The 26,684-nt window shown below is 45.8% G+C and overlaps 1 protein-coding gene across 5 annotated transcripts in view; it reads left to right on the top strand.

The window, feature by feature from the left end:
* The window catches only part of LOC138755796 (guanine nucleotide-binding protein G(s) subunit alpha), a 369,610-nt gene that overhangs the window by 248,859 nt on the left and 94,067 nt on the right, over positions 1–26,684 (top strand). For all 5 annotated transcript variants that reach the window (XM_069922424.1, XM_069922426.1, XM_069922428.1 and 2 more), the window contains exon 5: positions 7,243–7,340. In XM_069922424.1, the coding sequence (XP_069778525.1) occupies positions 7,243–7,340 (98 nt within the window). The remainder of the gene's footprint in view (positions 1–7,242; positions 7,341–26,684) is intronic.

The raw sequence follows: 26,684 nt of genomic DNA on the forward strand, positions 1-26,684 counted from the left end.
CTCACTTCCCAGAACAGCTTGGGGTATTTCACGTCTGGCCCCGTGCAAGCCGCATCGGCCACCACCGAGTCCACAGAGCAAGAGAGGAAACAGGTCATCCTTCATCCTGAGCGACTGATCCCAGAGCCGCGCCCATTCGGAGGTGGCCACTCCCTCCCCGGAGCCTTTCACACAATGGACGTAATGAGCAGAACCAACAAGCAGTGTGCTGGGAAAAGCTCTCAAGTGATGTCACGAATTCAATCCTGTGGGTCCCAAGGTGGCAATTTTTAGACTTTTAATGACTCATTGACCATTACCCTGTTGTTGATGCAATATTGACTAAAAATACCTCCTTCAACCGAGCTGATTTAATTCCAATAAGATGAAGAGGCCAGCTCTCGCATCACACGTTTTAGATTAAAGGTTGTTGAAACCTACTTTATAGCCAGTCAAGTTCTACTTATCTTATTAAACAGGAAAGTCTGCAGACTGTACACAAAAGTGCTGGAGAAACTCTGCAGGTCACACAGCATCCAGAGGAAGCAAAGGGTGGGCAACGTTTCAGATCTGAGTCCTTCATATCTTGTTTTCCAAAATACATTTATTGAGCAGCAAAAAGTCTTTTTAACAGAAAAAAACCAACACACATAAACATGAATATTTATACACCCACAGATACACACCCAGGCCCTTTACTCCCTGCCCAGCACACCCTTCCCCCCCCCCCCCGACCCATTCCCTGGAGCCCTTTGTACCTTGACTGAGTTCAAGCAGGAAGTGGGGGGGAAGGTTCAGGGGGATCTTCTTCACTCAGAGAGCGTAGAATGAGGTGCCAGCTGAAGAGGTGAATGTGGGGTCAATTTTGACATTTAAGAAAAATTTGGATAGGTAGGTACATGCATGGGAGGGATAGGCTCTAGGTGTAGATCAATGGGACGAGGCAGAATAATACTTCACCACTGACTAAAAGGGCCAAAGGGCTTGTTTCTATGATATAATTTTTCTATGGGAGATATCAGAGGTAGGTTTTTTTTTACTCAAGAGAGTTGGTGAGTGCCTGGAGAGCATTGCAGGGAATGGCGGTGGAGGCTGGTACAATAGGGACATTCGATAGACTCTTAAATAGGCACATGGATGTAAGAAAAATAGAGGGTGATGGGTCTGAGGTGGGGGAGGATTCGATTGTTGTGGAGCAGGTTTACATAAATTAGCACAGCATTGTAGGCTGAAGGGCCTGCACTGAGCTGTAAGGTTCTAGGCTCACAATCAATCTGAGAGAGCAGGAAGTGTCCTGGTTCAGCTTGTTCCAATCATGTACGGCACTGGAGCCTTAAACTAGATTCTTGAGCTGGGGTTTCTGCTGCACCTGGCTTCTGTTGGCAAGTTATCAACTCTCAGGAGTTTCATTCCTCGTTTCAAGTGGTGAAGGCTTTGAACATGTCAACATGAGTGACTTTCACAATAAGCCAACAATATTATTTTCCTGCATTTAAGAATGTATTAACCAAGCTTTCTCTGTGGTGGCTTTTATCCCAGGCGAAGAGCAGGCAGCTGCTGTCTGTCTGTCTCTGTGACTGCCCCAGTTCCAATGTCTCTGCATTCCTTTCAACCATCCCTTAATGCCGTGTTCATAGTCTGAAAGGGTACGCAAAATCATTGAGGCCCCCTTCCACCCCGCGCACAGCATATTTCAGCTGCTCCCGTCGGGCAAGAGATACAGGAGTATGAAAATTTACGGCATTACACAAAAGCGCTGGAGAAACTCAGCAGATCACGCAGGGTAGTGGAAGTTGAGAGCAGTGGGGATTGCAGCGGGGTAGCAGTGAGAGAACTAACTTACTTCCAAGAGAGGAGGAGAACTTCTTCGGGGTAGGCATTCCTCGATCTTCGCCGTGGAGCAACTGAATGGAGTTAAACAGGAAGGTCTGCAGATGCTGTGATCATTGGGTAATGCCCAAAAGTGCTGGAGAAACTCAGCAGATCTCACAGCACCCACAAAGAAACCTTCAAAGAACCACAGAAGGTAACTTAAGAAAGCTATACGAGAGGAAAAAATTAGGTACGAGAGTAAACTAACCAATGATATAAAAGGGGATAGTAAAAGCTTCTTTTACTATGTAAGGAGGAAAAAATTAGTTAGAATCAAAATTGGGCCCTTAAAAACAAACAGTTGAAACTATTATGGGAAGCATGGAAATGGCTGACGAGTTTAACAGATACTTTGGATCTGCCTTCACCAAGGAAGATACAGGTATAAGTCAGATAGGGGGTCGAGGTCCTGCAGTATCGAAGGAATTGATAGAAATTCCACGGATAGAAATCGAGATTCGGAAGCATGTGGTCTTGAGTAAATTGAATGGACTGAAGGCTAAGTCCCCAGTCCCAGGGGGCTTACAGAAGTTGCTCTTGAAATTGTGGTCGACATTTTTTAAGAAGGGAGGGAGGGCGAGAATGGGCAGTTACAGACCAGTTAGCCTAATCTATTATAAAAAAAAAGAAATCACAGAACACGTAGACAGAAATAATAATATCATTACAAATCGGCATGGATTTCTGAAGGGAAAATCAGGCTTGACTAATTTGAAATTTTTCGAGGATGGGACAAGGAGGGTGGACATGGGAGAGCCAGTGGATGGAGTGAACTTGGACTTTCAGAAGGCTTTTGATAAGGTCCCGCACAGGAGATTAGTAGGCAAAATCAGAGAGCGTGGTATTGTGGGTAGGGTGCTGACCTGGATAGAAAATTGGTTGACAACAGGAAACAAAGAATTGGGATTAACGGGTCATTTTCAGGACGGCAGGATGTGGCAAGTGGAGTCCCGCAGGGTCCTCAGTTGTTTATCATATATATTAATGATTTAGGTAAGAGGATTATATCCACTTTGGTGGCAGGAACAGGAAGGTGGATTATTCTTTAAATGGAGTCAAGTTAGGGAGTGGGGAAGTGCAACGTGATCTAGGTGTACTTGTACATTCGTCACTAAAAGCTAGCATGCAGGTTCAACAAGTTGTGACAAAGGGCAAACAGTATATAACCTTCATAAAAAAGGGAATAGAGTATAGGAGTAAAGATGGCCTTCTGCAGTTGTACAGGGCCCTGATGAGACCACACCTGGACTATTGTGTCCAGTTCTGGTCTCCTAATTTGATAAAAGGACATTTTTGTTATTGAGGGAGTGCAGTATAGATTCACAAGGTTAGTTCCCGAGATGATGTATACAGAGAGATTGGATAAACTGGGGTTGTATATGTTGGAATTTAGAAGGATGAGGGGAGATATGATTGAGGTATATAAGATTATTAAGGGATTGGACACGATGGAAACTGATTATATGTTCCTGATGTTGGGGGAGACTAGGACGAGAGGCCGTAGTTTAAGAATACAGGGAAGGCCCGTTAGGACAGAGATGAGAATTTTTTTTTACCCAGAGTTGATGGTCTGTGAAATGCTTTGGGTTCTCTGGATAAGTTCAAGAGGGAGTTAGATAAGGTTCTTGAGGACAGGGGAATTAAGGGTTATGGGGAGAAGGCAGGGACAGGGTACTGATAGTGGAAGATCAGCCATGATCTAAGTGAATGGTGGTGCTGGTTCGATGGGCTGAATGGCCTACTCCAGCACCTATTGTCTATTTGCAGTCAGCAGACCCTCACAATCTGGGCTACAGATTGGGAACTAGATATCAAGAGCCAGGATTCGAGAGGGTTCTGATGGCAAGAAGGGCTCCCGAAGGGCCTCGGGCGGTGTAGGCTTCCTGATTGTGTCAGAGCTTTGGATCTGAAGCTCGGGTTGCCGATGGATCGAACAGGAATCTTTGCAGTTGCAGAGGCTTCGGGAGCTGGAGGCAAATCCACGGACACTCAACGACTCTGAAGGGACTCCCTTTTGCTTCTTTTTCTCTCGTACTGTAAGGGGCACCAAGCAATATTGTGACAGATTATGTTGTGTTTGGATTGTATATAGATATGTTTTTGGGAGATAAATTGGGGCAGAGTTTGTTAGAGTAGGTCACATACAAACACTTTAAAACAGATTTTATTTAAAATACTGGAGCTCTGCTCATGCTAGACATGTCGGCCCCAAAACCTTTGCAAGAGCTTTGGAGAGTGCCCAAGAGACTCTCTAGAGTGAAACTTGCTGTTCCAGGAGGGTCATGTGGTTTTGCAAGCAGAGAGAGTCAAAGAGGTTTTCTCTCTGAGAGAGAGGGAGAGACACAGAGATCAGTTCTGCAGCTGGGACTGGAACAGGACAACCTTGTGGAAAACCCCATTTGAGAGATAGGTTGTGAGTGCTTGGTTCAGCTTGGTCAAAGCCCTTGTGGTTCATGCAAGAGGAGAGGACTGGCTGTCTAATGTTTCACTTGAAATAAGGGAAACAAAAAGGAACTCTGTGGTGACCTGAAGGAAAGAGGTTATCATCTGGAAAACCCTGATGGGGCAAGTTTCTTCAGCTAGACACTGATGTGGCTGGTTACAAGAAATCAGTTGTGGGTGTCCAGTGAACAACAAATCTCTCTCTGAAAACCAACAAGAAGCTTCCTGAACGGTAACCATTTACCTTTCGAGCACCAAAGCCTGGTGAGCTTTATAAATGTTAAATTCTGTGCACGTTAAAAGAATTGCCTGCAACCAGTGAACTTGGAGGAATGAGAAGTGAGATTGGACTGTGAACCAAAGAAATTTTTGAACTTACATATACAGTACATACACGTGCGCTTAGAATTAGAAATGGGGGGTTAAGTAAGTCAATAGAGATAAGTTAAAATTTCATGTTTAAAGATAATTAAAAGCAACTTTTGTTTAAGTAACCATTTGTCTTGGTGAATATCTATTTCTGCTGGGTTTTGGGATCCTCTGGGCTTGTAACGATATTAATGGAAACTCTGCCTTATGACAGGCAGAAGACAATTTCATGTAATATTACATTCTGTACGATTACATGACAATAAAGGAATCGAATCTTGTCTAAATTAAGTATAGAAGAATGATGGACTTCGCTACTTAGTTATATAAGGTGTTTTTCCCCCTGTAGTTCTTTGTTTAACGGATCTTCAGGCTCAGTGTGGAAAATAATATTCCTTTGATTTTCAAATTATATACTCTTTGAAAGATAAAATTATAATTAATCATGCAAATTTGGAGCTTTGTAACTATTAACGAGAAGCTCCCAGTTCAGTCAGCCAAGCAGGGGCAGATCCGTTCCAAAGTCCAGCAACAGGACACATACAAAGACCTCAGTGATGCCTCATTCATCAGAAAAATCAGAGAATGCATGTCAACTGAATAGAATCAGGTCAAATTTATGGGACTATGAATAAAAGGTTCACGCCAAAAACTTTCTGACAGGTTATTTAGGAGATCCAACTTTTCACAGACAATGGTAGAGCCTTGAGCATGAAATTGAGGACCTATGGTCGGACCTTTGGCTTCTGGTATCTGCTCGGCTTCCCAGGAGAGTTAGAGGATCATTCAGCATGGAACAGGCCTTTCAGCCCAACTCGTCTATGCTGGCCATGGCTGACCATTGTCTTCACTTCCAATCCTGTCTGTTCCCCAGAATCGCCATTGATTCATTGTGGCTAACTTTGAACTCAGCATCCATACCTGTCCGTTATGATAATAATCATTTACAAACCTCTGAGACAAAAGATCAGTCCTCAGTTACGGCGGGGAAATTGGTCACTCCGAGGATCTCCTTGTTGGGTTGTTGCTGGGCATTCGTTTAGATGTCGTTCTGTGTATAGTTTGTGTTTTGTCGTGTTTTTTTAATAATAACCTTTGTATTAAAAAAAGGAGATAGTTCTCTGTCCTCTTATATAATCAATCCTTTATCCTGAGACCGTGCCCCCATTTCAAGATTCCTACACCAAGCAAAGTATCTTCTCAGCAATCTTCTGCCGAGCTTCCTCAGGATCAGATGTGCTACAAGGAGATTGCGTGGGATGGTAGCTGCAAAGCATCGAACTAGAAGTCAATACTGAGGATCATTAAAATGGCCGAGAGGATCACTAGGGTCTCCTTTTCCTCTAGTAACAACATGGCTTAAATAAGGCTCAAAGAATTATTGAGTATCCCTTCCATCCATCACACGGGATCATTGACCCACTCACATCAGGAGGGAGGTACAGGAGCATCAAAATCAGGCCTGTCAGGCTGGGAAATAGCTTCTTCCCACAGGTTGTGTAATTGATGAACGATATCTTGTCACCTTGGGTCTCTTATTAATAAAACTGAGTAAATTATTTATACATATTTATTTTATATTACGTTTTTATGTAAGTATATGATTGTTAGGTGATGAATTTGTGAAAATGTATTATGTTTGTGTACCGCGGTTGAAAGGAACACTGTTTCATCTGGTTTTATGTGTATGGTCAGATGATAATAAACTTGAACTTGCTTATTCCTTGAAGAAGGCCTCAGGCCTGAAACGTTGGCAATTTATCTTTGTCTCCTATGGATGCTGAAAGACCGGCTGAGCTCACTGTGTTTGAACTTGAAATTCTTTCTTTGGTCTTTAAGATTATGAGGGGTGCAGATAGGACAGCCAATTCCTTTTTCTGGGGCAAATACCTGAGTGGTAAGGTGAGTGGAGGAGAATCTAGGGAAGATGTGAGAGGTTTGTTTTCTTTTACTCGGAGAGTTGGTGGGTGCCTGAAATGTGTTGCTGGGGGCGGTGGTAGAGGCTGGTACAACAGGGACATTCAAAAGACTCTCAGATAGGCACATAGATGCAAGAAAAATAGAGGGTTATGGGTGTGCGATTGGGAAGGATTAAATGTTATGGTGCAGGTTTAAACAGGTTGGCACAACATCATGGACTGAAGGGCCTGTATTTGTTGTGATGTTCTATGTTCTTCACCTCAATTTCAAAGAGCAATAGGGAGCAGAGAGGAAAGAGTGAGGTTAAGGCCACTGATCAGGCCATCAGAGCAGGTTCCAGGGTCCATTCAACAGCCTCCTGTCTCTCTTTGTTCTCAAGTCAAGTTGATGTCATCCGATTGCACAGAAGAACCCAATGAAACAGCATTTCGGCTCTTCTACCAATTTGTTCAGTTCCTACTCTCAAGATAGCCTCTTCATTGCAGGAAGTAATCAAGCCCAACAGGGGTGCGAAAGGCACAAAAGGTCATACAGATCAAATAATTTGTCCTCGACCATTACATGGCAGGTGAAAAGAGGGCTGTTTCAACTCGACAAATTAAAGTCTCCTAGTAATTTTGAAATATTTTGTTTTAACTGAAATTTTCTTCCACTTTACAGGAATTTTTTGATCACGCAAAAGCGCTTTGGGATGATGAAGGTGTGAAGGCATGCTTTGAAAGGTCAAATGAGTACCAGCTCATCGATTGCGCACAGTAGTGAGTATCCTTCATTGCTTATGAGTGGATTGTTTTAAGTATTGTAAAAGTAGAGGAGATTTCGGGGCAGCATGGCTAGCGTAGCGGCTAGCGCCACGCTGTTACAGTGCCAGAGTGATCGGGACCGGGTTCGATTCTGGCGCTGTAAGGAGTTTGTACGTTCTCCCCGTGTCTGCTTGAGTTTTCTCCGGAGGCTCTGGATTCCTGCCACCATTCAAAAAGTAAGTGGATTGTAGGTCAATTGGGTGCAATTGGGCGGCGTGGGCCTGTGGGTCGAAAGGGCCTGTTACTGTGCTGTATGTCTAAATTTTTTTTTAATTCCTCGCCTTTTACAATAGTTCGACTTCTTTCAAAAGGAGAAGTTGCGTTATCTTGAATCAGAGATGGTCTGAGTGGATTGAAGATTTTGTAAAATGTTGCAATGTCCTCTGCTCATTGGCAGGACACTGATATTCTGAAGTGTTGGCCAGATTTGTCTGTAAACTGGTTGAACCTTGGTAGTTTTTTGGGGCCAGCAAAGTCCCAGAAGGTGTAAATTCAATTGCTTTGAGTTGGGCCTGGGAACCAGGACTTTGTTTCATTGGTTATTCTAACAATGGGGGTGGTCCATCTCTCCAGTGAAGAGGAGAGAAATGTCAGGGAGGGTTTTTTATGCAGGTTTCACTGGTCAGGGGTGATGCAGAGTCGAATATAGTCATACCATCACAGGTTTTGAAGATTCCCCCAATGAATTATTCTGCTAAGAATGCTCATGCAATATCTTGAATCTGTTCCTCCCACCATTTGGTGGGCAGCTCGACAACTGAGTGGCAGCAGGGTCCCAGTTTCATTCCTGACCCATCTGTATGGGCTTTGCATATTCTCCTTGTGATCTCGTGGGCTTTGGCCGGACACACTGATTTATTTTCACATCCAAAGACTTGCAGGTTGGTAGGTTCACTGGCCAGTGTCAATGTCCTTAATGTGTAGGTAAGGGGTGAAAACTGGGGGAATTGGAGAGACTATTACAAAAAGAAATCAGATGAATGTAAATTGGTCAGTCAGAATGGAGTTGATGGCCCAAAAGGCCTGTTTCTGTTCTTCATCTCTGTATTATTCTAAATCTAATTGTTTCTGGCTCTTTAAATGAGATGGTATTTTGTTGAGCATATGCCGTGAACAATTATTTATATTTTATAATTTAAAAATTAAAAAGAGATAATTTAACCCTTTGGACTCTGGCCATTTTTAACTTTTCATAATATATACTCCTGAAAGGGTCCATGTGTAAACTACAGTAAGAATACCAGTACAAACCGGCCTAAAACCAGTCCCAGAGTACAGGAACATGGAGTATATGCACTTGTTGGTCGTCCCTGAAAACTGGGACTCAGAGTCAAAAGGGTTAAATTTAAAATTCCTCATTTGTAAACCAGATGAGACAGGCCATAAAATTCACAAGCAATTAAATTCACATGCAATAAAATCCTAAGTGAGTTTAATAAATATTTCCACGGTCAACCAGCATTTGCATTTATTATATGGAAATATTTCATTGATTTAAAAATGTATCTGCCGCGTATTGAAATGTGTATGCATGAGCTGGTTTTAATTACACCTTCATTAATATGCTTTGACTTTGTTCATGAAACTGGATGTTGCAATATCTCGGCTACATTAGTGGCATTTGCTTTGCTTTGGGTTCTAGCAGTGGGTCTGACACACATCTTTGGTCTCCCGGAATATGCAGAAGTTGTCTTTTTTCAAACTGTGCTGAGTGAGAATGACAAATTGGGGAGAGGTCTCATCTGAGTTGATGCTTCATCAAAAAAGACCAACGGATCATATAAGCTGCAGAATCTAATCAGGGGTGGCCAGACTGGCTCGTGAGCCACATGCGGTTCTTCGACATATAATGTGCAGCTCGTGGAAATATATTGGCTGAGACAGGAAATGGTAGTTTTAGTGGGTGTGGTTTGCGATCGCATGATGGCGGCTCTCAAACATCTGAAGTTTATCGTATGTGGCCCCTCCATTCAGCAAGTTTGTACACTCAGACGTACAGCACGGTAACAGGCCCTTCTGTCCCATGACCCCAATTGACCAACAACCCCCATATATTATGAAGGGTGGAAGGAAACGGAAGCACTCGTAGGAAACCCACGCAGACACAGGGAGAACATGCAAACTCCTTATAGACAGTGCCGGATTCGAAGCAGGTCGCTGGGATTTGTTACGCAGCTAAAGATAATGTTAGGCATTAACCCAGAAGAGGTCTTGCTCAGGTTTACCTTTGACTAGGACGTTTGAAGTTAAATTGTTTAGAATGCACAAGAAAACATTAACTCCTTTACAAACTATTTGTGCAGTGTATTCTTTTTGTTAAAATGATAAATGACAATATGTTTATCTAGTCTTTTATAAATATCTTCGGGATGGCACGTATGGTGTAGCCTGCGATTGGGACTGGGAATTCTGCGCTGTCTGTACGTTCTCTCTGGGGGCTCCAATTTCCTCCCACCTTTCGAAACATACCGGTGATTGTACGTGAATTGGGTGTAAATTGGGGGCCACGGACTCATGGGCCGAAATGGCCTGTTACCGTGTTGTATGTCTAAATTTAATTTAAATTTAAATACATGAAGCAAAATGCTGGGTCCATTCAGCGGATCTCTGAAGGAAGACGATGATTCAGCCTTTCCCCAGGATTGAGGAAGATCAGGTTTTAAGTGGAGCTGGGAAGATATTCATCCATGTGTGAGACAGCCCAACCCTGGCCAGGCAGACTGTCGGAATTCTTTTGCTCAGAGTCAAGTATTTAAGGTGACCACCTCCACATCCCTGTCTTCCACCTGACAGCCTTTGTCTTTTTGCAACTCTACTAACCCTTTATTTGCCCAACTATTCGCTGTCATACAAAGCCACTTGGTTGACTTTCTTCCCACGCTCCCACACCAGGAGGCTACAAGTGGATACTTTAGAATCCCCAGGGTTAAATTGCTGACATTTTAGTCTTGACCACAGCCAAAACAAACACCAGTGACAGGAAGGCTGCGAAAGGTTTTTATTCCCAAAGTCGTGACGTGAGAGTATTTCCCCAACTTAGTCACAACTCCCAGAGATCCACTGTAATGATCAGCAAAATTCAATTGGTCTCATCTCCCTGATCAGATTAAAGGATTTATGCAGCGTACTTTGGTCATTACATATAATTAAGAAGTCACCAAGAGTTAGGGCTCATATATTCAAGGATTAAGAGGAGGGAGCAGGCCCTTTGGCCCATTGCATCCATGCAATCTACTTTAATCCCACTTGGCTGCATTCATTCCACATCACTTCATGCCCCACTCGTTAAAGAGCCTGTCCAGACACTTCTCAAATGTTGCACTGCTTCTAAGTCGACCACCTCCTCTGGCAGCTCATTCCGGATGCCAACTACCGCGCGGCCCCTGACATCCCTTTTAAACCTCCTCCCTCTGTGGGTGTTTGCAAAGAAAGGCTTTCTTCCCATAGCAACCGGCTGATATTTTTTGACAAAGATTGTATGACAACGGTTTCCACTCTCGCCGTACAATCAGCTGCTCCCGGCTTTGGCAGTCTCTGTAAAATCAGCATTTATTGACATCTTGGGGATTTGACCCTGGATTTAGCCAGTGTGATTTGAAGGAGTGCCAACTGCCTTGTAGATTTTGCGAACGCTTTGTGAAGTATGCTTGCTATTTTATTCCTCTACCCGGTGATAGGAAATCATCAGTGCTGCCTGCGCTCGATCATCAAACTGCACAGTGGAAATATCTTCAGAGGTATTACATGAGTCATCTGTTTGGATTTATCTGTAGGGAGTTCTGCAGTGTGCACTAACTGCCATAACAATAAGGAACTTGAAAGGGAGGGGAGATAATTGCGTCTTTAAAATTATCTAGTTTTACAAAGAGTTTATTTTTCTTTCTTAAATAAGGCAGTTCTTTGCTGAGGGGAGGGGAGAGCATTGGGAAGGATACTTTAGGCGCAGCATTAGTTGTTTGACAGACCTCCTGGAAGTTTTCAATGGTACGGCAGAAATGTTGGCAGTTGTATTTTAATTTTTTTTGGAAATATTCTATTTAAATGTCATTTCTAACTGGAAAATGCTTCCATCTCCTTTTAAATTTTGATCCTCTCCCTCCCTGCCCGCAATACAATGCCAGCAATCAGAACTGAGGTCGAATCCGGCGCTGGCTGTCAGGAGTTTGTACTTTCTCCCTTTTTTCTGTGGGCTTCTTCCGGGGACGTCCAGTTTCCTCTCACCTTTCAAAAACATACCGGGGTTGTAGGCTAATTGGGTGTCATTGGGCGGCACGGGCTCTTGGGCTAAAAGGGCCCGTTTCTGTGCTGTATGTTTACATTTGGCTGGTGGGTGACTAAGCTAACTCAACTGCAACTGCTCAGTCAAGGAAGTAATACGGAGCATTTACCGTCCCACAAAATCAGAGACCATTTGGCTGCGTCCCGCTTGCTCAAAGCCACTCTCTATATGATTGGGAAGTATGTATATTTTTCATGCGACATCATTCAGTCACTCCCCTTTCAAATGTGGCGTTGCCCCCGCCCCCCACCCCCCCCATCTCAGAATCTCCAGGCAATCTCTGCCATTTTGTATACCTGTGCTCCAAACAAGAAGAATTTCATTGCAGTAAAGCACGAAAGTCTGCAGACACTGTGATTGAAGTGTTACGAGCCCAGAGGACCCCAAAACCCAGCAAACAGAAGCTGTTTTTAATTATCTTTGAACATAAAAACAGAATCAAACTTTAACTTTTCACTATTAACTTAACTAACCCAACTTAACCCCCTTCTAATTCTAAGCGCACGTGTGTGTAAGTTCAGCAAAGTTCTTTGGTTCACAGTCCAATCTCAGTGGTTGCAGGCAATTCTTATACTGTGCACAGAATTTAACATGTATAAAGTTCACCAGGCTTTGGTGCTTAACAGGTAAATGGTTACCGCTCAGGAGGGTTCTTGTTGGTTTTCAGAGAGAGAGTTTCCTCATTCCAGGACAGCCACTCCAGTGTCTTGCTGACGAAACTTGCCCGCTTTCAGGGATCTCCAGATGATAATCTCTTTCTTTCAGGTCACCACAGAGTTCCTTTCTGTTTCACCCATTCCAAGGGAAACACCAGACAGCCAGTCTTCTCCTTTGACCAGGCCGTCTTCCAAACTTTTCCAACTTGTCCCTCTGGAACCGAAGTCTGTGCCTCTCCTCTCTCTCACTCCTCCCCCATTCTGAGAGCAAAGCTGTTTTGCCTCTGCCTGCAAAGACCACATGACCTTCCAGACAGGAAACTGTTTTCCAGACAAAGCTGCCACTGTATGTTGCTACATTGTTGCCTTTTGCAACTAGTCCATCATGAGTCTGTGAGAACTCTGCAACACTCCTGCAAAACTTCTGTGTTTTAAAGTGTTTGTGTGTGACCTGCTCTAACCAACCTTTCCCAATTTATCTCCCAAACACCTCTATATACTCTGTCAAAGAAGTAAAGACACAATGCTGGAGGAACTCAGCAGGTCAAACAGCGCATTTTGTATCGCAAAGATAAAGAAACATAACGAATATTTCAAGCTTGAGCCCTTCATCAAGGTATAAGCAAAATGTAGGCAGGCGCCTGAACAAAATTATTGTGGGGAGGAGCACAGGTCCACAGGCAAGAGGTAATAGGTGGGTAATGGAGGGAGGGCACACCAGCAAACAGGGGGAGGGGGGGGATGGCTCTGTGAATGGAGAGGGGAGGGGTGGAGAGTAGGGGGAAAGAAGATAGAGGGAAGGGTTTCGTTGTGTTTTCTTTTGCGCTAACAATAAGTTTCCCCACAGGAAAACGAATCTCACGGTTGTATGTGATGTCATGTATGTACTCTGACAATAAATCTGAAAATCTGAATCATTTCAATGCCATTCACCACACGCTGGGAAGTTACTTGATGTTCTCATGACTAGAAGAACTGTTGCGACCAAGTACCAGAAAAATATCAACAGTTAAAAAGCATTGAGACCAAGGGCTACTCTCTCTCTCTCTCTCTCTCTCTCTCTCTATTGGAAAATGGCTTGGGTTTGGGAGTAGATCGCAGAGCATTTTGAGCCCTCATTTGCAATCAATAAAATGACTGACTCAGAACCTCCATCTTCTTCCCCAATCTTTCCCATGGCCCTAGATCCCCGGCAATCTCTACAAAGATTGGACAATCTCCAGTATGAATCTGCTCAATAGCTAGGCGCTCAACCCCATTCCCACCTGCCCGCAGAGAAGGGAAGGGAATGTCCGATGATTCTCAATCTGAATGTAGAACTAATTGTTGGAGGGTGATACAGAGACAAGGCAAAATAATACTCCAAGGTTGTTATGGCAGTATCACCTTCAATTGATTCACCTGGTAAGATCAGATGGGACAAGCTTCTTGTCCAAATGCCATTTGTCTCATCTTTGTTTTAATCATTTTTATCAGTAATGATTCTGGGGATTTGCCACGACTCCACAGATGAATAATTAGCAATAACTAAATGACAGTACAGGAGGGAGATAGATCAGCTCGTTGAGTGGTGTCATAGCAACTAATTTCCACTCAACATTGGTAAAATCAAGCAGATGATTACGGACTTCAGGAGGATGTGGGGGGGAAACATGATGCAGTCCTCATCGAGAGCTCAATAGTGGAGAGAGTCAAGAAGTTCAAATTTTTGGGAGTCAACATCTCCAAGGATCTGTTCTGGAGCCTCCATGTTGGTGAAATCGCAAAGAAAGTTTGCCAACAGCTGTACTTTGTGAGGTGTTTGAGGAGATTCAGTATGTCACGGAAGTCCTTTGAAAACTTGTACGGTGTTCCATGGAGAGCGTTCTGGCTGGTTGTATCACTATCTGGTATGGAGGTCCCAACACTCAGGACAAGAAAAAAACTCCAGAGGGTTGATAACTTGGCTTACGACATCACAGGCACCAGACTTCACTCCATCGAGGACATCTACATGAGGTAGTGTCTTAAAAAAGCAGCCTCTATCCTCAAGGACTCCCAGCACTCAGGCCATGCCCTCTTCACTCTGCTAGCATTGGGGAAAAGGTCCAGGAGCCTAAAGGCGAGCGCTCAACGGCATAAGGACAGCATCTTCCCCGCTGCCACCAGATTCCTGAATAATCAATGAGTCAAAGGCACTGCCTCACTTTGACTTTCCGTGCACTATATTTTTGTAAGGTGGTTTATATGAATGTTTGCACTGAGACGCTGACACAAAGCACTGAATTTCGTGACTTGTTCATGACAATAAATCCTGATTCAATTTTATTTCATCAAGCTAATATGACATTTCATACAGCAGGAGTAAGATGGGATTAATATGGAGCGATGAGGACCACACAGTAAAAGGTGAACTGGGTGAATGGGGAAATGTCTCAATGCTGGAGCATTGGCTTCTGTTCTCTTCCTATGGTTTTCAATCCCCTCTTATCTGGCTGTCGACAGGCAAGGGCAAAAGCAGAACATTTTTAGAAAATTTATGGATTTGTAACTTTCAATGGTGATGCTTTGGGATTTGTTGCAATTGGGATTTTATTCTTAGATTCTGGTTTAGTTCCATTTTATATTGTACTGTCTAAAATTTTTAATTTTCAACACTGATATAAAAATAAAACTAACCAAGCGGCCTAAATCCTGACTCCGTTAATAGTAAATGACTTGCCATAAGTCCAGGTTTATCATAATCTGACTGTACATATACAACCCGACGAAATAGCGTTTCTCCAGATCATGGTCCACACATATACACACGCGCGCACGCACGCACACACATGCGCTCGCGCGCGCACACACACACACACACACACACACACACACACACACACACACACACACACACACACACACACACACACACAAAGTATAATATCAAATAAATACATATAAATAGAAATATTTTGGGATGATTACTGGTTTCAGGATACTGTTTGTCAATCATACAGCCTGTGGGAAGAAGCTATTTCCCAGTTTGGTAGATTTTGATGCTCCTGTACCTCCTTCTTGAAGGTAGTGGGTTGAACATACAGTGTGCTGGTTGAAAAGAGGATTGTATGAGCCCTATTTGAGCAACACTCCTAGTAAGTGGCATCAATAGAGGAAAGGGGGACCGTTTTGATGATCCTGTGTACTTGACTTCCAGTTTGATGCCTTGCAGCTACCGTCCCACACAGTGATGTGAGACAGGACCCTCTCAACTGTGCTCCTGTTAAAAAATTGACAAGGTGGGTTTGCCCTCCTCGACCTTCTAAGGACTTATTGGCATTGGTGCATCTTCCTGTTTAATGAAGAGGTTTTATGGGTCCAGCAAAGGTCATTGTTCATACGAACACCAAAAAAACTCTGTGCTCTCCACTCTGATCATGATGGAACTACTGCAGTGGAAAGAGGTTGGCCTTCAACCTCCCGAGGTCCAGAATCATCTCCTTTATCTTGTCCATGGTGAGTTTGCTGCTCTTACACCATTTTACGAGCCTTCCAACCTCCTCACAGGAAATTGATATTATTTTTCTTATTGCCATCCCGTAGATAGTCATTGTAGACAAATCATAATGACTGTCCACAAGAGGGACGATGAGATAGGACGAAGTACATTCAAGGAAGAGTCATTTCCCTTCCACCTCCAAGATTTGCTCTGTATTTTTACAGAACACAGCAACCTGGAGAACAATTCCATCAGGGCCTTAATAGGTCCAGCAATCGTGTTACGTTCAGACTGTTTGCATGCCATATGTAAGCTGCCAGATTGGATTTACAGTGTATAGTGTTAGCCATCCAAACATAATAGAGGTCTTCGCTCCTGGCCTGTTGTGTTACTGATGCCAAAAATGCTGTTACAGCAGCAAATGTGTCCCAGGGCACTGTACAGGAGCTTTATCCAATGAAATTTGATTCTGGACCACAGGAGGAGATAGAAGGATCAGATACCAAAAGATTGGTCACAAAAAAAGAGTCAGAGAGGCCAGCCTTAAAATCGTGAGGTTCATAGATAAATGGAATGTTCACAGTCTTTTTCCCAGGGCAGGGGTGCTTAAAATTTCAATTTAAATGTAGGTATCCAGCGCAGTAACAGATCATTTCAGCCCACAAGCCTGTGCCACCCAATTACACCCAAATGACTTGCACCCCCCCCCCCCCCTGCCCAGTTTGTTTTGAATGGTGGGAAGGAACCAGAGCACCCGGAGAAAACCCACGCAGACCTTCTTCAACATATAGGCAAATTTAAATTGATAAATGTTTAGATTTTTTTAAATTTAAATTAAATTTTAAATTTAGACATGCAGCACGGTAACAGGCCCTTTCAGCCCATGAACCAGTGGTGGCCCAAATACACCCAATTGACCTAGACCTCAGGTACATTTTGAAGGGTGGAAGGAAACCAGAGCTGCCCCCCCCACCCACCCCAAGGGGAAAACCCACACAGACACAGACACAGGGAGAACGTACAAACTCCTTGCAGGCAGCACGGGATTCGAACCCCATTCGTGATTCCTGGTGCTACAATGGCGTTGCAGTAACCACAAAGTTAGTGGCAGTGGTGAGATCTTAATCATCTCAGATCAAAAATCTTAATTAAAGACGAGTAATTAAGGAGGAAGGATGGGGGGGTTGGGGGTGGTGGTGGGGGAAAGTCCAGCTCTAATAGTCAAAAGGAGGCATGCGTTCCTGTCAGATCATGTCCTTGGACTGACAAGGAACAAATCTTTTCTATAAAGCAGCAGTTTACCCAAGGAGTTTAACAGATGCAAAGGGACCTGGGAGTCCTCGGGCAGGGTAGCCTGAAGGTGAACTTGCGTGTCAAAATGGTGGTGAAGAAGGCAAATGCAATTCATTTCAAGAGGAATACAATATCAGATGCAATGCTGAGGCTTTCTAAGGCACTGGAGAGACCACACTTGGAGTGCTGTGAGCAATTCTGGGCTCCTCATTTAAGAAAAGATGAGCTGACCATTGGAGAGGGTTCAAAGGAGGTTCACGAGGATGATTCCAGGAACGAAAGGGTTATCATACGAGAAGCGTTTGACAGCTCTTAGGCTGTATTCCTCAGGATTTAGGAGAATGAGGGGGTGGGGGTCTCAGTGAAACATTTCGAACGTTGAAAGGCATGGACAGAGTAGATGTGAGAAGGTTGTTTCCCGTGGTGAGAGAGTCTAGGACAAGAGGGTGCAACTTCAAGAATGAGACGCGATTAGAACGGAGATGTGTAGAAATTTCTTCAGCCAGTGGGTGGTAAATCTGTGAAATTTATTGACACATGCGGTTGTGGAGGCCAGATCATGGGCTGTACTTAAGACAGAGATCAACGTTCTTCATTATCCAGGGCATCAAAGGGTATGGAGAGAAGGCCGGGCAATGGGAAAATGGATCAGCTCATGATTATATGGTGGGGCTGAATAGCCTATTTCTGCTCATATGTCTTCTGCCACAGTTCCTGTGATCTGTGCTGTGGAATGTCTGTCATGATATATTTCCTTCATGTAAGCAACATGACTCTGAAAGTAACAAACCTTGCCTCCTTTTGAGGTTTCACGTATCACTTTAAGTATTCCCTGTGCCATAGTGCTCCGTGATTAATAAGGGATTGCTTAAGGTGGTATGTAGGTGGGAAGAAAAAGGTTGAAAACCACTGTTTTAATCGTCCCTCATTAACTCGTTATGTGCACGGTTTCATCGCTCCAAAGGAAATGGGCCAATTTTTCTCAAGCAAAATATTTCAGTAACAATTGGGTCTAGAGCAGTGATTCTCAACTTTCCCCTCCAACTCGCATACCCCTTACCAATCACAGAACGCTGATGGCATAGGGAATACTTAAAGTGGGATGTGAGTGGAAGTTAAAAGGTTGGGAACCACTGATCTAGATAATGCCACTTTTCACACACAATTTTTGTTTCTGACTCGACCCGCACGGAGAGAGATATAAAGTCTTTTCTGTGACGTGCTGCGGGGATGTGTTTGCTATTTCAGTCAACAAAATGAATTGATTTTTCATTGAATACAACCGTTGGATCTGATTGTGCAGAATCAGTCAGATGCAAAACCAGAAACTGTGACAGGTCAGTCAGTATCATTGAAGAAAGAAGCTGTTTCAGTCTGAAGGCCATTCGTCTGAATACCAAGATCTCCAGGCAGCAGCAAGATTTCCTGTGAGTTTCGGAGGTATGAAGCAAAAAGACTCCATTTAACTTTTCTGAATGTTGCTGGGCTGAGTTAAAAACATCAAGTGACCTCGACCATCTTCTGTGCTTCAGAGTGTACAATCTCCAGCAAGAACCTCCAAACTCTGGTGTTTGGCACGCTTGCCTTCATTAGTCAGGGTGTTGAGTGCAAGAGCTGTGCATCACATGTCATTTGTACAAGATGGTGATGGGACCACACTTGGAGTGTTGGGTGCATTTTTGGTCTCCCACCTGAAGGAAAGATATCATTATCTGTATTGGGGAAGTGCAAAACAAGGAATCTAAGGATAAAGGCTTAAGCCATTTATGACTAAGAAGAAGGGAAACTTCTTCACACAGTGTTGTGACTTCATTGAACTCCACACCTCAAAACGTTGTTGAGGCCAGTTCATTGGGTGAATTCAGAAGAGAGCAGAGTGGATGTCCTCTGGGTGCTCCAGTTTCCTCTCATCATTCAAAAATGTTCTGGGTGTTGTAGGTCAATTGGGTGTAATTGGGCAGCGAGGGCTCATGTAGGGCCTTGGGAATTAGCAGTCTCCTAATCATATCAGGAGGTTGGAACCAGGGGCCGAGGGGGGTGGGGGGGGTGACGAAGCCTGGAGCTCAGATTCACCACTGGAATGGACAGGAGGCCAAGCGGCCTCGGACTTTACAAGGAGGCAGTGAGGTTGGAAGAGGTGGTGGGATCCTTGGACATCCAATGTCTCTGAAGAGACTCTGTTGATTCTCTATCTTGGCAGGATTGCTGGACTAGCAGTCCCTCTTTACGTGTGTTTACAGAGTAAACTCATTTTGTGTATTTTTGTGTGAGCCAATGAAGGAATCTTGACATCACATGATCAGCCATGATCACCTTGAATGGTGGTGCACTGAATGGCCTACTCCCTACTCCCTTCTCCCTACTCCCTTCTCCCTACTCCCTTCTCCCTACTCCCTTCTCCCTTCTCCCAACTCCCTTCTCCCTACTCCCTTCTCCCTACTCCCTACTCCCTTCTCCCTTCTCCCTACTCCCTACTCCCTTCTCCCTATTCCCTACTCCCTTCTCCCTACTCTCTTCTCCCTTCTCCCTACTCCCTACTCCTTTCTCCCTACTCCCTTCTCCCTACTCCCTTCTCCCTTCTCCCTACTCCCTACTCCCTTCTCCCTATTCCCTACTCCCTTCTCCCTACTCTCTTCTCCCTTCTCCCTACTCCTTTCTCCCTACTCCCTTCTCCCTACTCCCTTCTCCCTACTCCCTACTGCCTTCTCCCTACTCCCTTCTCCCTACTCCCTACTCCTTTCTCCCTACTCCCTTCTCCCTACTCCCTTCTCCCTACTCTCTTCTCCCTTCTCCCTACTCCCTACTCCTTTCTCCCTACTCCCTTCTCCCTACTCCCTTCTCCCTACTCCCTACTGCCTTCTCCCTACTCCCTTCTCCCTACTCCCTTCTCCCTACTCCCTTCTCCCTACTCCCTTCTCCCTTCTCCCAACTCCCTTCTCCCTACTCCCTTCTCCCTACTCCCTACTCCCTTCTCCCTTCTCCCTACTCCCTACTCCCTTCTCCCTATTCCCTACTCCCTTCTCCCTACTCTCTTCTCCCTTCTCCCTACTCCCTACTCCTTTCTCCCTACTCCCTTCTCCCTACTCCCTACTGCCTTCTCCCTACTCCCTACTCCCTTCTCCCTAAACTCTTCTCCCTTCTCCCTACTCCCTACTCCTTTCTCCCTACTCCCTTCTCCCTACTCCCTTCTCCCTACTCCCTACCTTCTCCCAACTCTGTTCTCCCTACTCACTTCTTCCCTACTCCCTTCTCCCTACTCCCTTCTCCCTACTCCCTTCTCCCTACTCCCTACCTTCTCCCTACTCTGTTCTCCCTACTCCCTTCTTCCCTACTCCCTTCTCCCTTCTCCCTACTCCCTACTGCCTTCTCCCTACTCCCTTCTCCCTACTCCCTTCTCCCTAAACTCTTCTCCCTTCTCCCTACTCCTTTCTCCCTACTCCCTTCTCCCTACTCCCTTCTCCCTACTCCCTTCTCCCTACTCCCTACCTTCTCCCTACTCTGTTCTCCCTACTCCCTTCTCCCTTCTCCCTACTCCCTACTCCCTTCTCCCTACTCCCTACTCCCTACTCCCTTCTCCCTACTCCCTACCTTCTCCCTACTCTGTTCTCCCTACTCCCTTCTTCCCTACTCCCTTCTCCCTACTCCCTTCTCCCTTCTCCCAACTCCCTTCTCCCTACTCCCTTCTCCCTACTCCCTACTCCCTTCTCCCTTCTCCCTACTCCCTATTCCCTACTCCCTTCTCCCTACTCTCTTCTCCCTTCTCCCTACTCCCTACTCCTTTCTCCCTACTCCCTACTCCCTTCTCCCTTCTCCCTACTCCCTACTCCCTTCTCCCTATTCCCTACTCCCTTCTCCCTACTCTCTTCTCCCTTCTCCCTACTCCTTTCTCCCTACTCCCTTCTCCCTACTCCCTTCTCCCTACTCCCTACTGCCTTCTCCCTACTCCCTTCTCCCTACTCCCTTCTCCCTACTCCCTTCTCCCTTCTCCCAACTCCCTTCTCCCTACTCCCTTCTCCCTACTCCCTACTCCCTACTCCCTTCTCCCTACTCCCTACCTTCTCCCTACTCTGTTCTCCCTACTCCCTTCTCCCTTCTCCCTACTCCCTACTCCCTTCTCCCTGCTCCCTACTCCCTACTCCCTTCTCCCTACTCCCTACCTTCTCCCTACTCTGTTCTCCCTACTCCCTTCTTCCCTACTCCCTTCTCCCTACTCCCTTCTCCCTTCTCCCAACTCCCTTCTCCCTACTCCCTTCTCCCTACTCCCTACTCCCTTCTCCCTTCTCCCTACTCCCTACTCTTTTCTCCCTATTCCCTACTCCCTTCTCCCTACTCTCTTCTCCCTTCTCCCTACTCCCTACTCCTTTCTCCCTACTCCCTTCTCCCTACTCCCTTCTCCCTTCTCCCTACTCCCTACTCCCTTCTCCCTATTCCCTACTCCCTTCTCCCTACTCTCTTCTCCCTTCTCCCTACTCCCTACTCCTTTCTCCCTACTCCCTTCTCCCTACTCCCTTCTCCCTACTCCCTACTGCCTTCTCCCTACTCCCTTCTCCCTACTCCCTTCTCCCTACTCCCTTCTCCCTTCTCCCAACTCCCTTCTCCCTACTCCCTTCTCCCTACTCCCTACTCCCTTCTCCCTTCTCCCTACTCCCTACTCCCTTCTCCCTATTCCCTACTCCCTTCTCCCTACTCTCTTCTCCCTTCTCCCTACTCCCTACTCCTTTCTCCCTACTCCCTTCTCCCTACTCCCTACTCCCTACTGCCTTCTCCCTACTCCCTTCTCCCTACTCCCTTCTCCCTACTCCCTTCTCCCTTCTCCCAACTCCCTTCTCCCTACTCCCTTCTCCCTACTCCCTACTCCCTTCTCCCTTCTCCCTATTCCCTACTCCCTTCTCCCTACTCTCTTCTCCCTTCTCCCTACTCCCTACTCCTTTCTCCCTACTCCCTTCTCCCTACTCCCTTCTCCCTACTCCCTACTGCCTTCTCCCTACTCCCTTCTCCCTACTCCCTTCTCCCTACTCCCTTCTCCCTACTCCCTACTCCCTTCTCCCTAAACTCTTCTCCCTTCTCCCTACTCCCTACTCCTTTCTCCCTACTCCCTTCTCCCTACTCCCTTCTCCCTACTCTCTTCTCCCTTCTCCCTACTCCCTACTCCTTTCTCCCTACTCCCTTCTCCCTACTCCCTTCTCCCTACTCCCTACTGCCTTCTCCCTACTCCCTTCTCCCTACTCCCTTCTCCCTACTCCCTTCTCCCTACTCCCTTCTCCCTTCTCCCAACTCCCTTCTCCCTACTCCCTTCTCCCTACTCCCTACTCCCTTCTCCCTTCTCCCTACTCCCTACTCCCTTCTCCCTATTCCCTACTCCCTTCTCCCTACTCTCTTCTCCCTTCTCCCTACTCCCTACTCCTTTCTCCCTACTCCCTTCTCCCTACTCCCTTCTCCCTACTCCCTACTGCCTTCTCCCTACTCCCTTCTCCCTACTCCCTACTCCCTTCTCCCTAAACTCTTCTCCCTTCTCCCTACTCCCTACTCCCTTCTCCCTACTCCCTTCTCCCTACTCCCTTCTCCCTACTCCCTACCTTCTCCCAACTCTGTTCTCCCTACTCACTTCTTCCCTACTCCCTTCTCCCTACTCCCTTCTCCCTACTCCCTTCTCCCTACTCCCTACCTTCTCCCTACTCCCTACTCCCTTCTTCCCTACTCCCTTCTCCCTTCTCCCTACTCCCTACTGCCTTCTCCCTACTCCCTTCTCCCTACTCCCTTCTCCCTAAACTCTTCTCCCTTCTCCCTACTCCTTTCTCCCTACTCCCTTCTCCCTACTCCCTTCTCCCTACTCCCTTCTCCCTACTCCCTACCTTCTCCCTACTCTGTTCTCCCTACTCCCTTCTCTCTTCTCCCTACTCCCTACTCCCTTCTCCCTACTCCCTACTCCCTACTCCCTTCTCCCTACTCCCTACCTTCTCCCTACTCTGTTCTCCCTACTCCCTTCTTCCCTCCTCCCTTCTCCCTTCTCCCTACTCCCTACTCCCTTCTCCCTACTCCCTACTGCCTTCTCCCTACTCCCTTCTCCCTACTCCCTACTCCCTTCTCCCTAAACTCTTCTCCCTTCTCCCTACTCCCTACTCCTTTCTCCCTACTCCCTTCTCCCTACTCCCTTCTCCCTACTCCCTACCTTCTCCCAACTCTGTTCTCCCTACTCACTTCTTCCCTACTCCCTTCTCCCTACTCCCTTCTCCCTACTCCCTTCTCCCTACTCCCTACCTTCTCCCTACTCTGTTCTCCCTACTCCCTTCTTCCCTACTCCCTTCTCCCTTCTCCCTACTCCCTACTGCCTTCTCCCTACTCCCTTCTCCCTACTCCCTTCTCCCTAAACTCTTCTCCCTTCTCCCTACTCCTTTCTCCCTACTCCCTTCTCCCTACTCCCTTCTCCCTACTCCCTTCTCCCTACTCCCTACCTTCTCCCTACTCTGTTCTCCCTACTCCCTTCTCCCTTCTCCCTACTCCCTACTCCCTTCTCCCTACTCCCTACTCCCTTCTCCCTACTCCCTATCTTCTCCCTACTCTGTTCTCCCTACTCCCTTCTTCCCTCCTCCCTTCTCCCTTCTCCCTACTCCCTACTCCCTTCTCCCTACTCCCTACTCCCTTCTTCCCTACTCCCTTCTCCCTACTCCCTACTCCCCTCTCTCTACTCCCTACTCCCTACTTCTGTGGTGAAGAAGGCAAATACAATGTGGCATTCGTTTCAAGAGGAATAGAATACAAGAGCAAGAATGTGATGTTGAGACTTTATAAGGCATGGGTGAGACCTCACTTGGGCTCCTCATTTAAGAAAGGATGTGCTGATGTGGGAGCGGTCTCACAGAGATTATACTGGGAATGAAAGGGTTTTCATATGAGGAGCATTTGACACCTCTTGGTCGGTGCCCATTGGAATTTAGGAGAATAAGGGGGGAATCTCATTGAAACATTTCAAATGTTGAAAGGTGTGGGCAGAGTAGATGTAGAAAGGTTGTTTCCCATGGTGGGAGAGAGGGCACAACCTCAGGATTGAAAGACTTCTACTTAGACGCGGAGGAATTTCTTCAGCCAGAGGGCGGTAAATCAGTGGAATTTGTTGTCACAGGCAGTCATGGAGGCCGGGTCATTGGGTGCATTTAAGACAAAAATGGATAGGTTCTTGATTAGCCAGGGTATCAGAGGCTATGGGGAGAAGGACGGGCAGTGGGGCTGAGTGGGAACATGGATCAGCTCATGATTAAATGGTGGGGCAGTCTCGATGGGCTGAATAGCCTATTTCTACTCCTATGTCTTATGGTCTTATTTTCTATGAATCTATGATTAGACTGAAATGGTTGCATTGTAAATTGACACTTCCATGCAGGTGAGTAGAGGAACCAGGGCTTGTTGATGGGAATGTGAGGGAAAGCAGGTTACAGAGAAGGCGAGAGGGGACAGGTCACGCAAGCCTTGATAGGCCAGAATGGCCTTAAATGTCATGCGTAAACCATGAAACCATGCATTCTTGACCTTGAGGGAACATCCAAAATGGTGAATAGACCATATGCCTTTGAGGAGAACCTGGTCAAGTGCATGAAGGTCAATGTGTTGTGGAATCATTGCATTATACACAACAGAAATAGGCCCTCCATCCCACCACACCCCTGATCACCTCACTCACCTGTTGATTCGGATGAAGAAACACGAGAGGAGGTGAAAATGGAGAGTGCATGAGCTTACCCTCAGTGACCTGACACCGAGCTCCACATCCTACATAGTCATTGTCAGAAGAGATTTCCTACAAGTGAAAGGTTTCAAAGGCAAAAACCTGCAGATGTTGGAAATCCGAAATAAAAAAAACAAAATGCTTGAAATCTTTGGCGGGTCGGGCAGCATCAATGGAGACAAACAGAGGTAATATTTCACGTCTCAGAGCCACTCTGAAGATAGATCAGTGACCTGTTTGACAATTCGCAACACTTTCTGTTTTTATATTGGTAATTGTTGAATAACTGGAGCAGGGAAGTCGATGTGTGAGTCACATGATCCACAGGTCAGTGCAGCATATCTGCTGTTTCCAGAGGAAGGATGTAGAAGGTTTAGAGAAGGTACAAAGGAGATTTAACATGATGTTGCCCAGAAAACATGTCTCATGAAGCAAGGTTGACAGAGCTAGGGCTTTTTTCTTTGAAGTGACAAAAGATGAGAGGTAACTTCATAGAAGTATGGAAGATAATGAGGGGCACAGATAGAGTGGACAGCCGGCACCTTTTACCAAGGGTTACAATCGCAAATACCAGATGACATCTGTTTAAGGTAGAATGGAGGAAAGTTTAAGGGAAGCGTCTACATTGAGCGTGGTGGATGCCTGGAATGCATTGCCAGGAGTGGTGGTGAAAGTTGGTACAATTGGGACATTTAAAAGACTCTAAGATAGGACAGGCACATGGATCCAAGAAAAACAGAAGATTACAGGTGTGAGGTAGGGAAATATTAGATTGTTGCAGAGTAGGTTTACATCGGTCTGCAGATCGTCATACCGTCCTGCCGTGTTCCATGTTATTTAATTGAATGGATACAGTGGGCAGCTTGATCGTGGTTTCTGTCAGTGTTTTGGCAAATTAGAAGTTGGGAATTTTCCTTCTTTCAGCTCTTTAGTATTCTGGGCACCCACCATTCTCTAAGTTCAAATCTTACCTCCGTCATGTCCCTGAATATTCCTCCATTCACCTTGAACGGATGCTTTCCTCGCCCCAGGATAAGGTGCTAGCTCTCCACTCTATTTATGCCCCTCATGATCTTGTACACCTCTATTATGTCACCTCTCATCCTTCATCTCTCCAAAGAGAAAAGCCCCAGCTATGTCGACCTTGCTTCACACAATAGGTTCTCCAATCCAGGCATCATCCTGGATATTCTTTTTTTTAAAATCCATACATGTTATTCAGATATGCTGGAATATAGGGCTGAGCACTAATTGTGAGAGGAACTCAGCCAGTCGAGCGGTATCCAAGCAGACAAAAGTATGGTCAATGTTTCAGGTCCTGATGAAGGGTCTCGATGCCTTCACAGATGCTGCATGATCCACTGAGTTCTTGCAGCAGTTTGCGATTTAACAGCTTAATTGAATTTATGCTCACTGCACAGTAACAGGACCTTCCGGCCCACAAATGTACCAATTAATCTACAAATCCCACACATTTTGAATGGTGGGAGGGAACCAGAGCACCCAGAGGAAATGTATGTAGGCATGGGGAGAACATACAAACTCCTTGCAGATTTAAACCTGGGTCGCTGGCACCATATTAGCGTTGCACTAACAGCTACACTAACTGTGTTCCACCCATGTTATCAACAGCTCACAGGACACAATATCGGGCAATGAACTGGAAGCCCACTAGTGCCCTGAGGACTGCTGAATCAGGCCACCAGCCAGCTCTTCTCCCAGTTTGTCACAAACTAACCATGCATCGTGAAGACTCAAGCAAGAATAAAGTTTAGAAAAGCACAAAAGCTGCAGATGCAAGATTAAAGTTTGTTTTATTTGGAAGAGGTCACTTTCCCCCAGCCCAACCCCCCACCGCCCTCCCTGCACCACCCCCGCTTTGGTTTGAGAG

This window comes from Narcine bancroftii, chromosome 2 (assembly GCF_036971445.1).
Source record: "Narcine bancroftii isolate sNarBan1 chromosome 2, sNarBan1.hap1, whole genome shotgun sequence".
NCBI lineage: Eukaryota > Metazoa > Chordata > Chondrichthyes > Torpediniformes > Narcinidae > Narcine > Narcine bancroftii.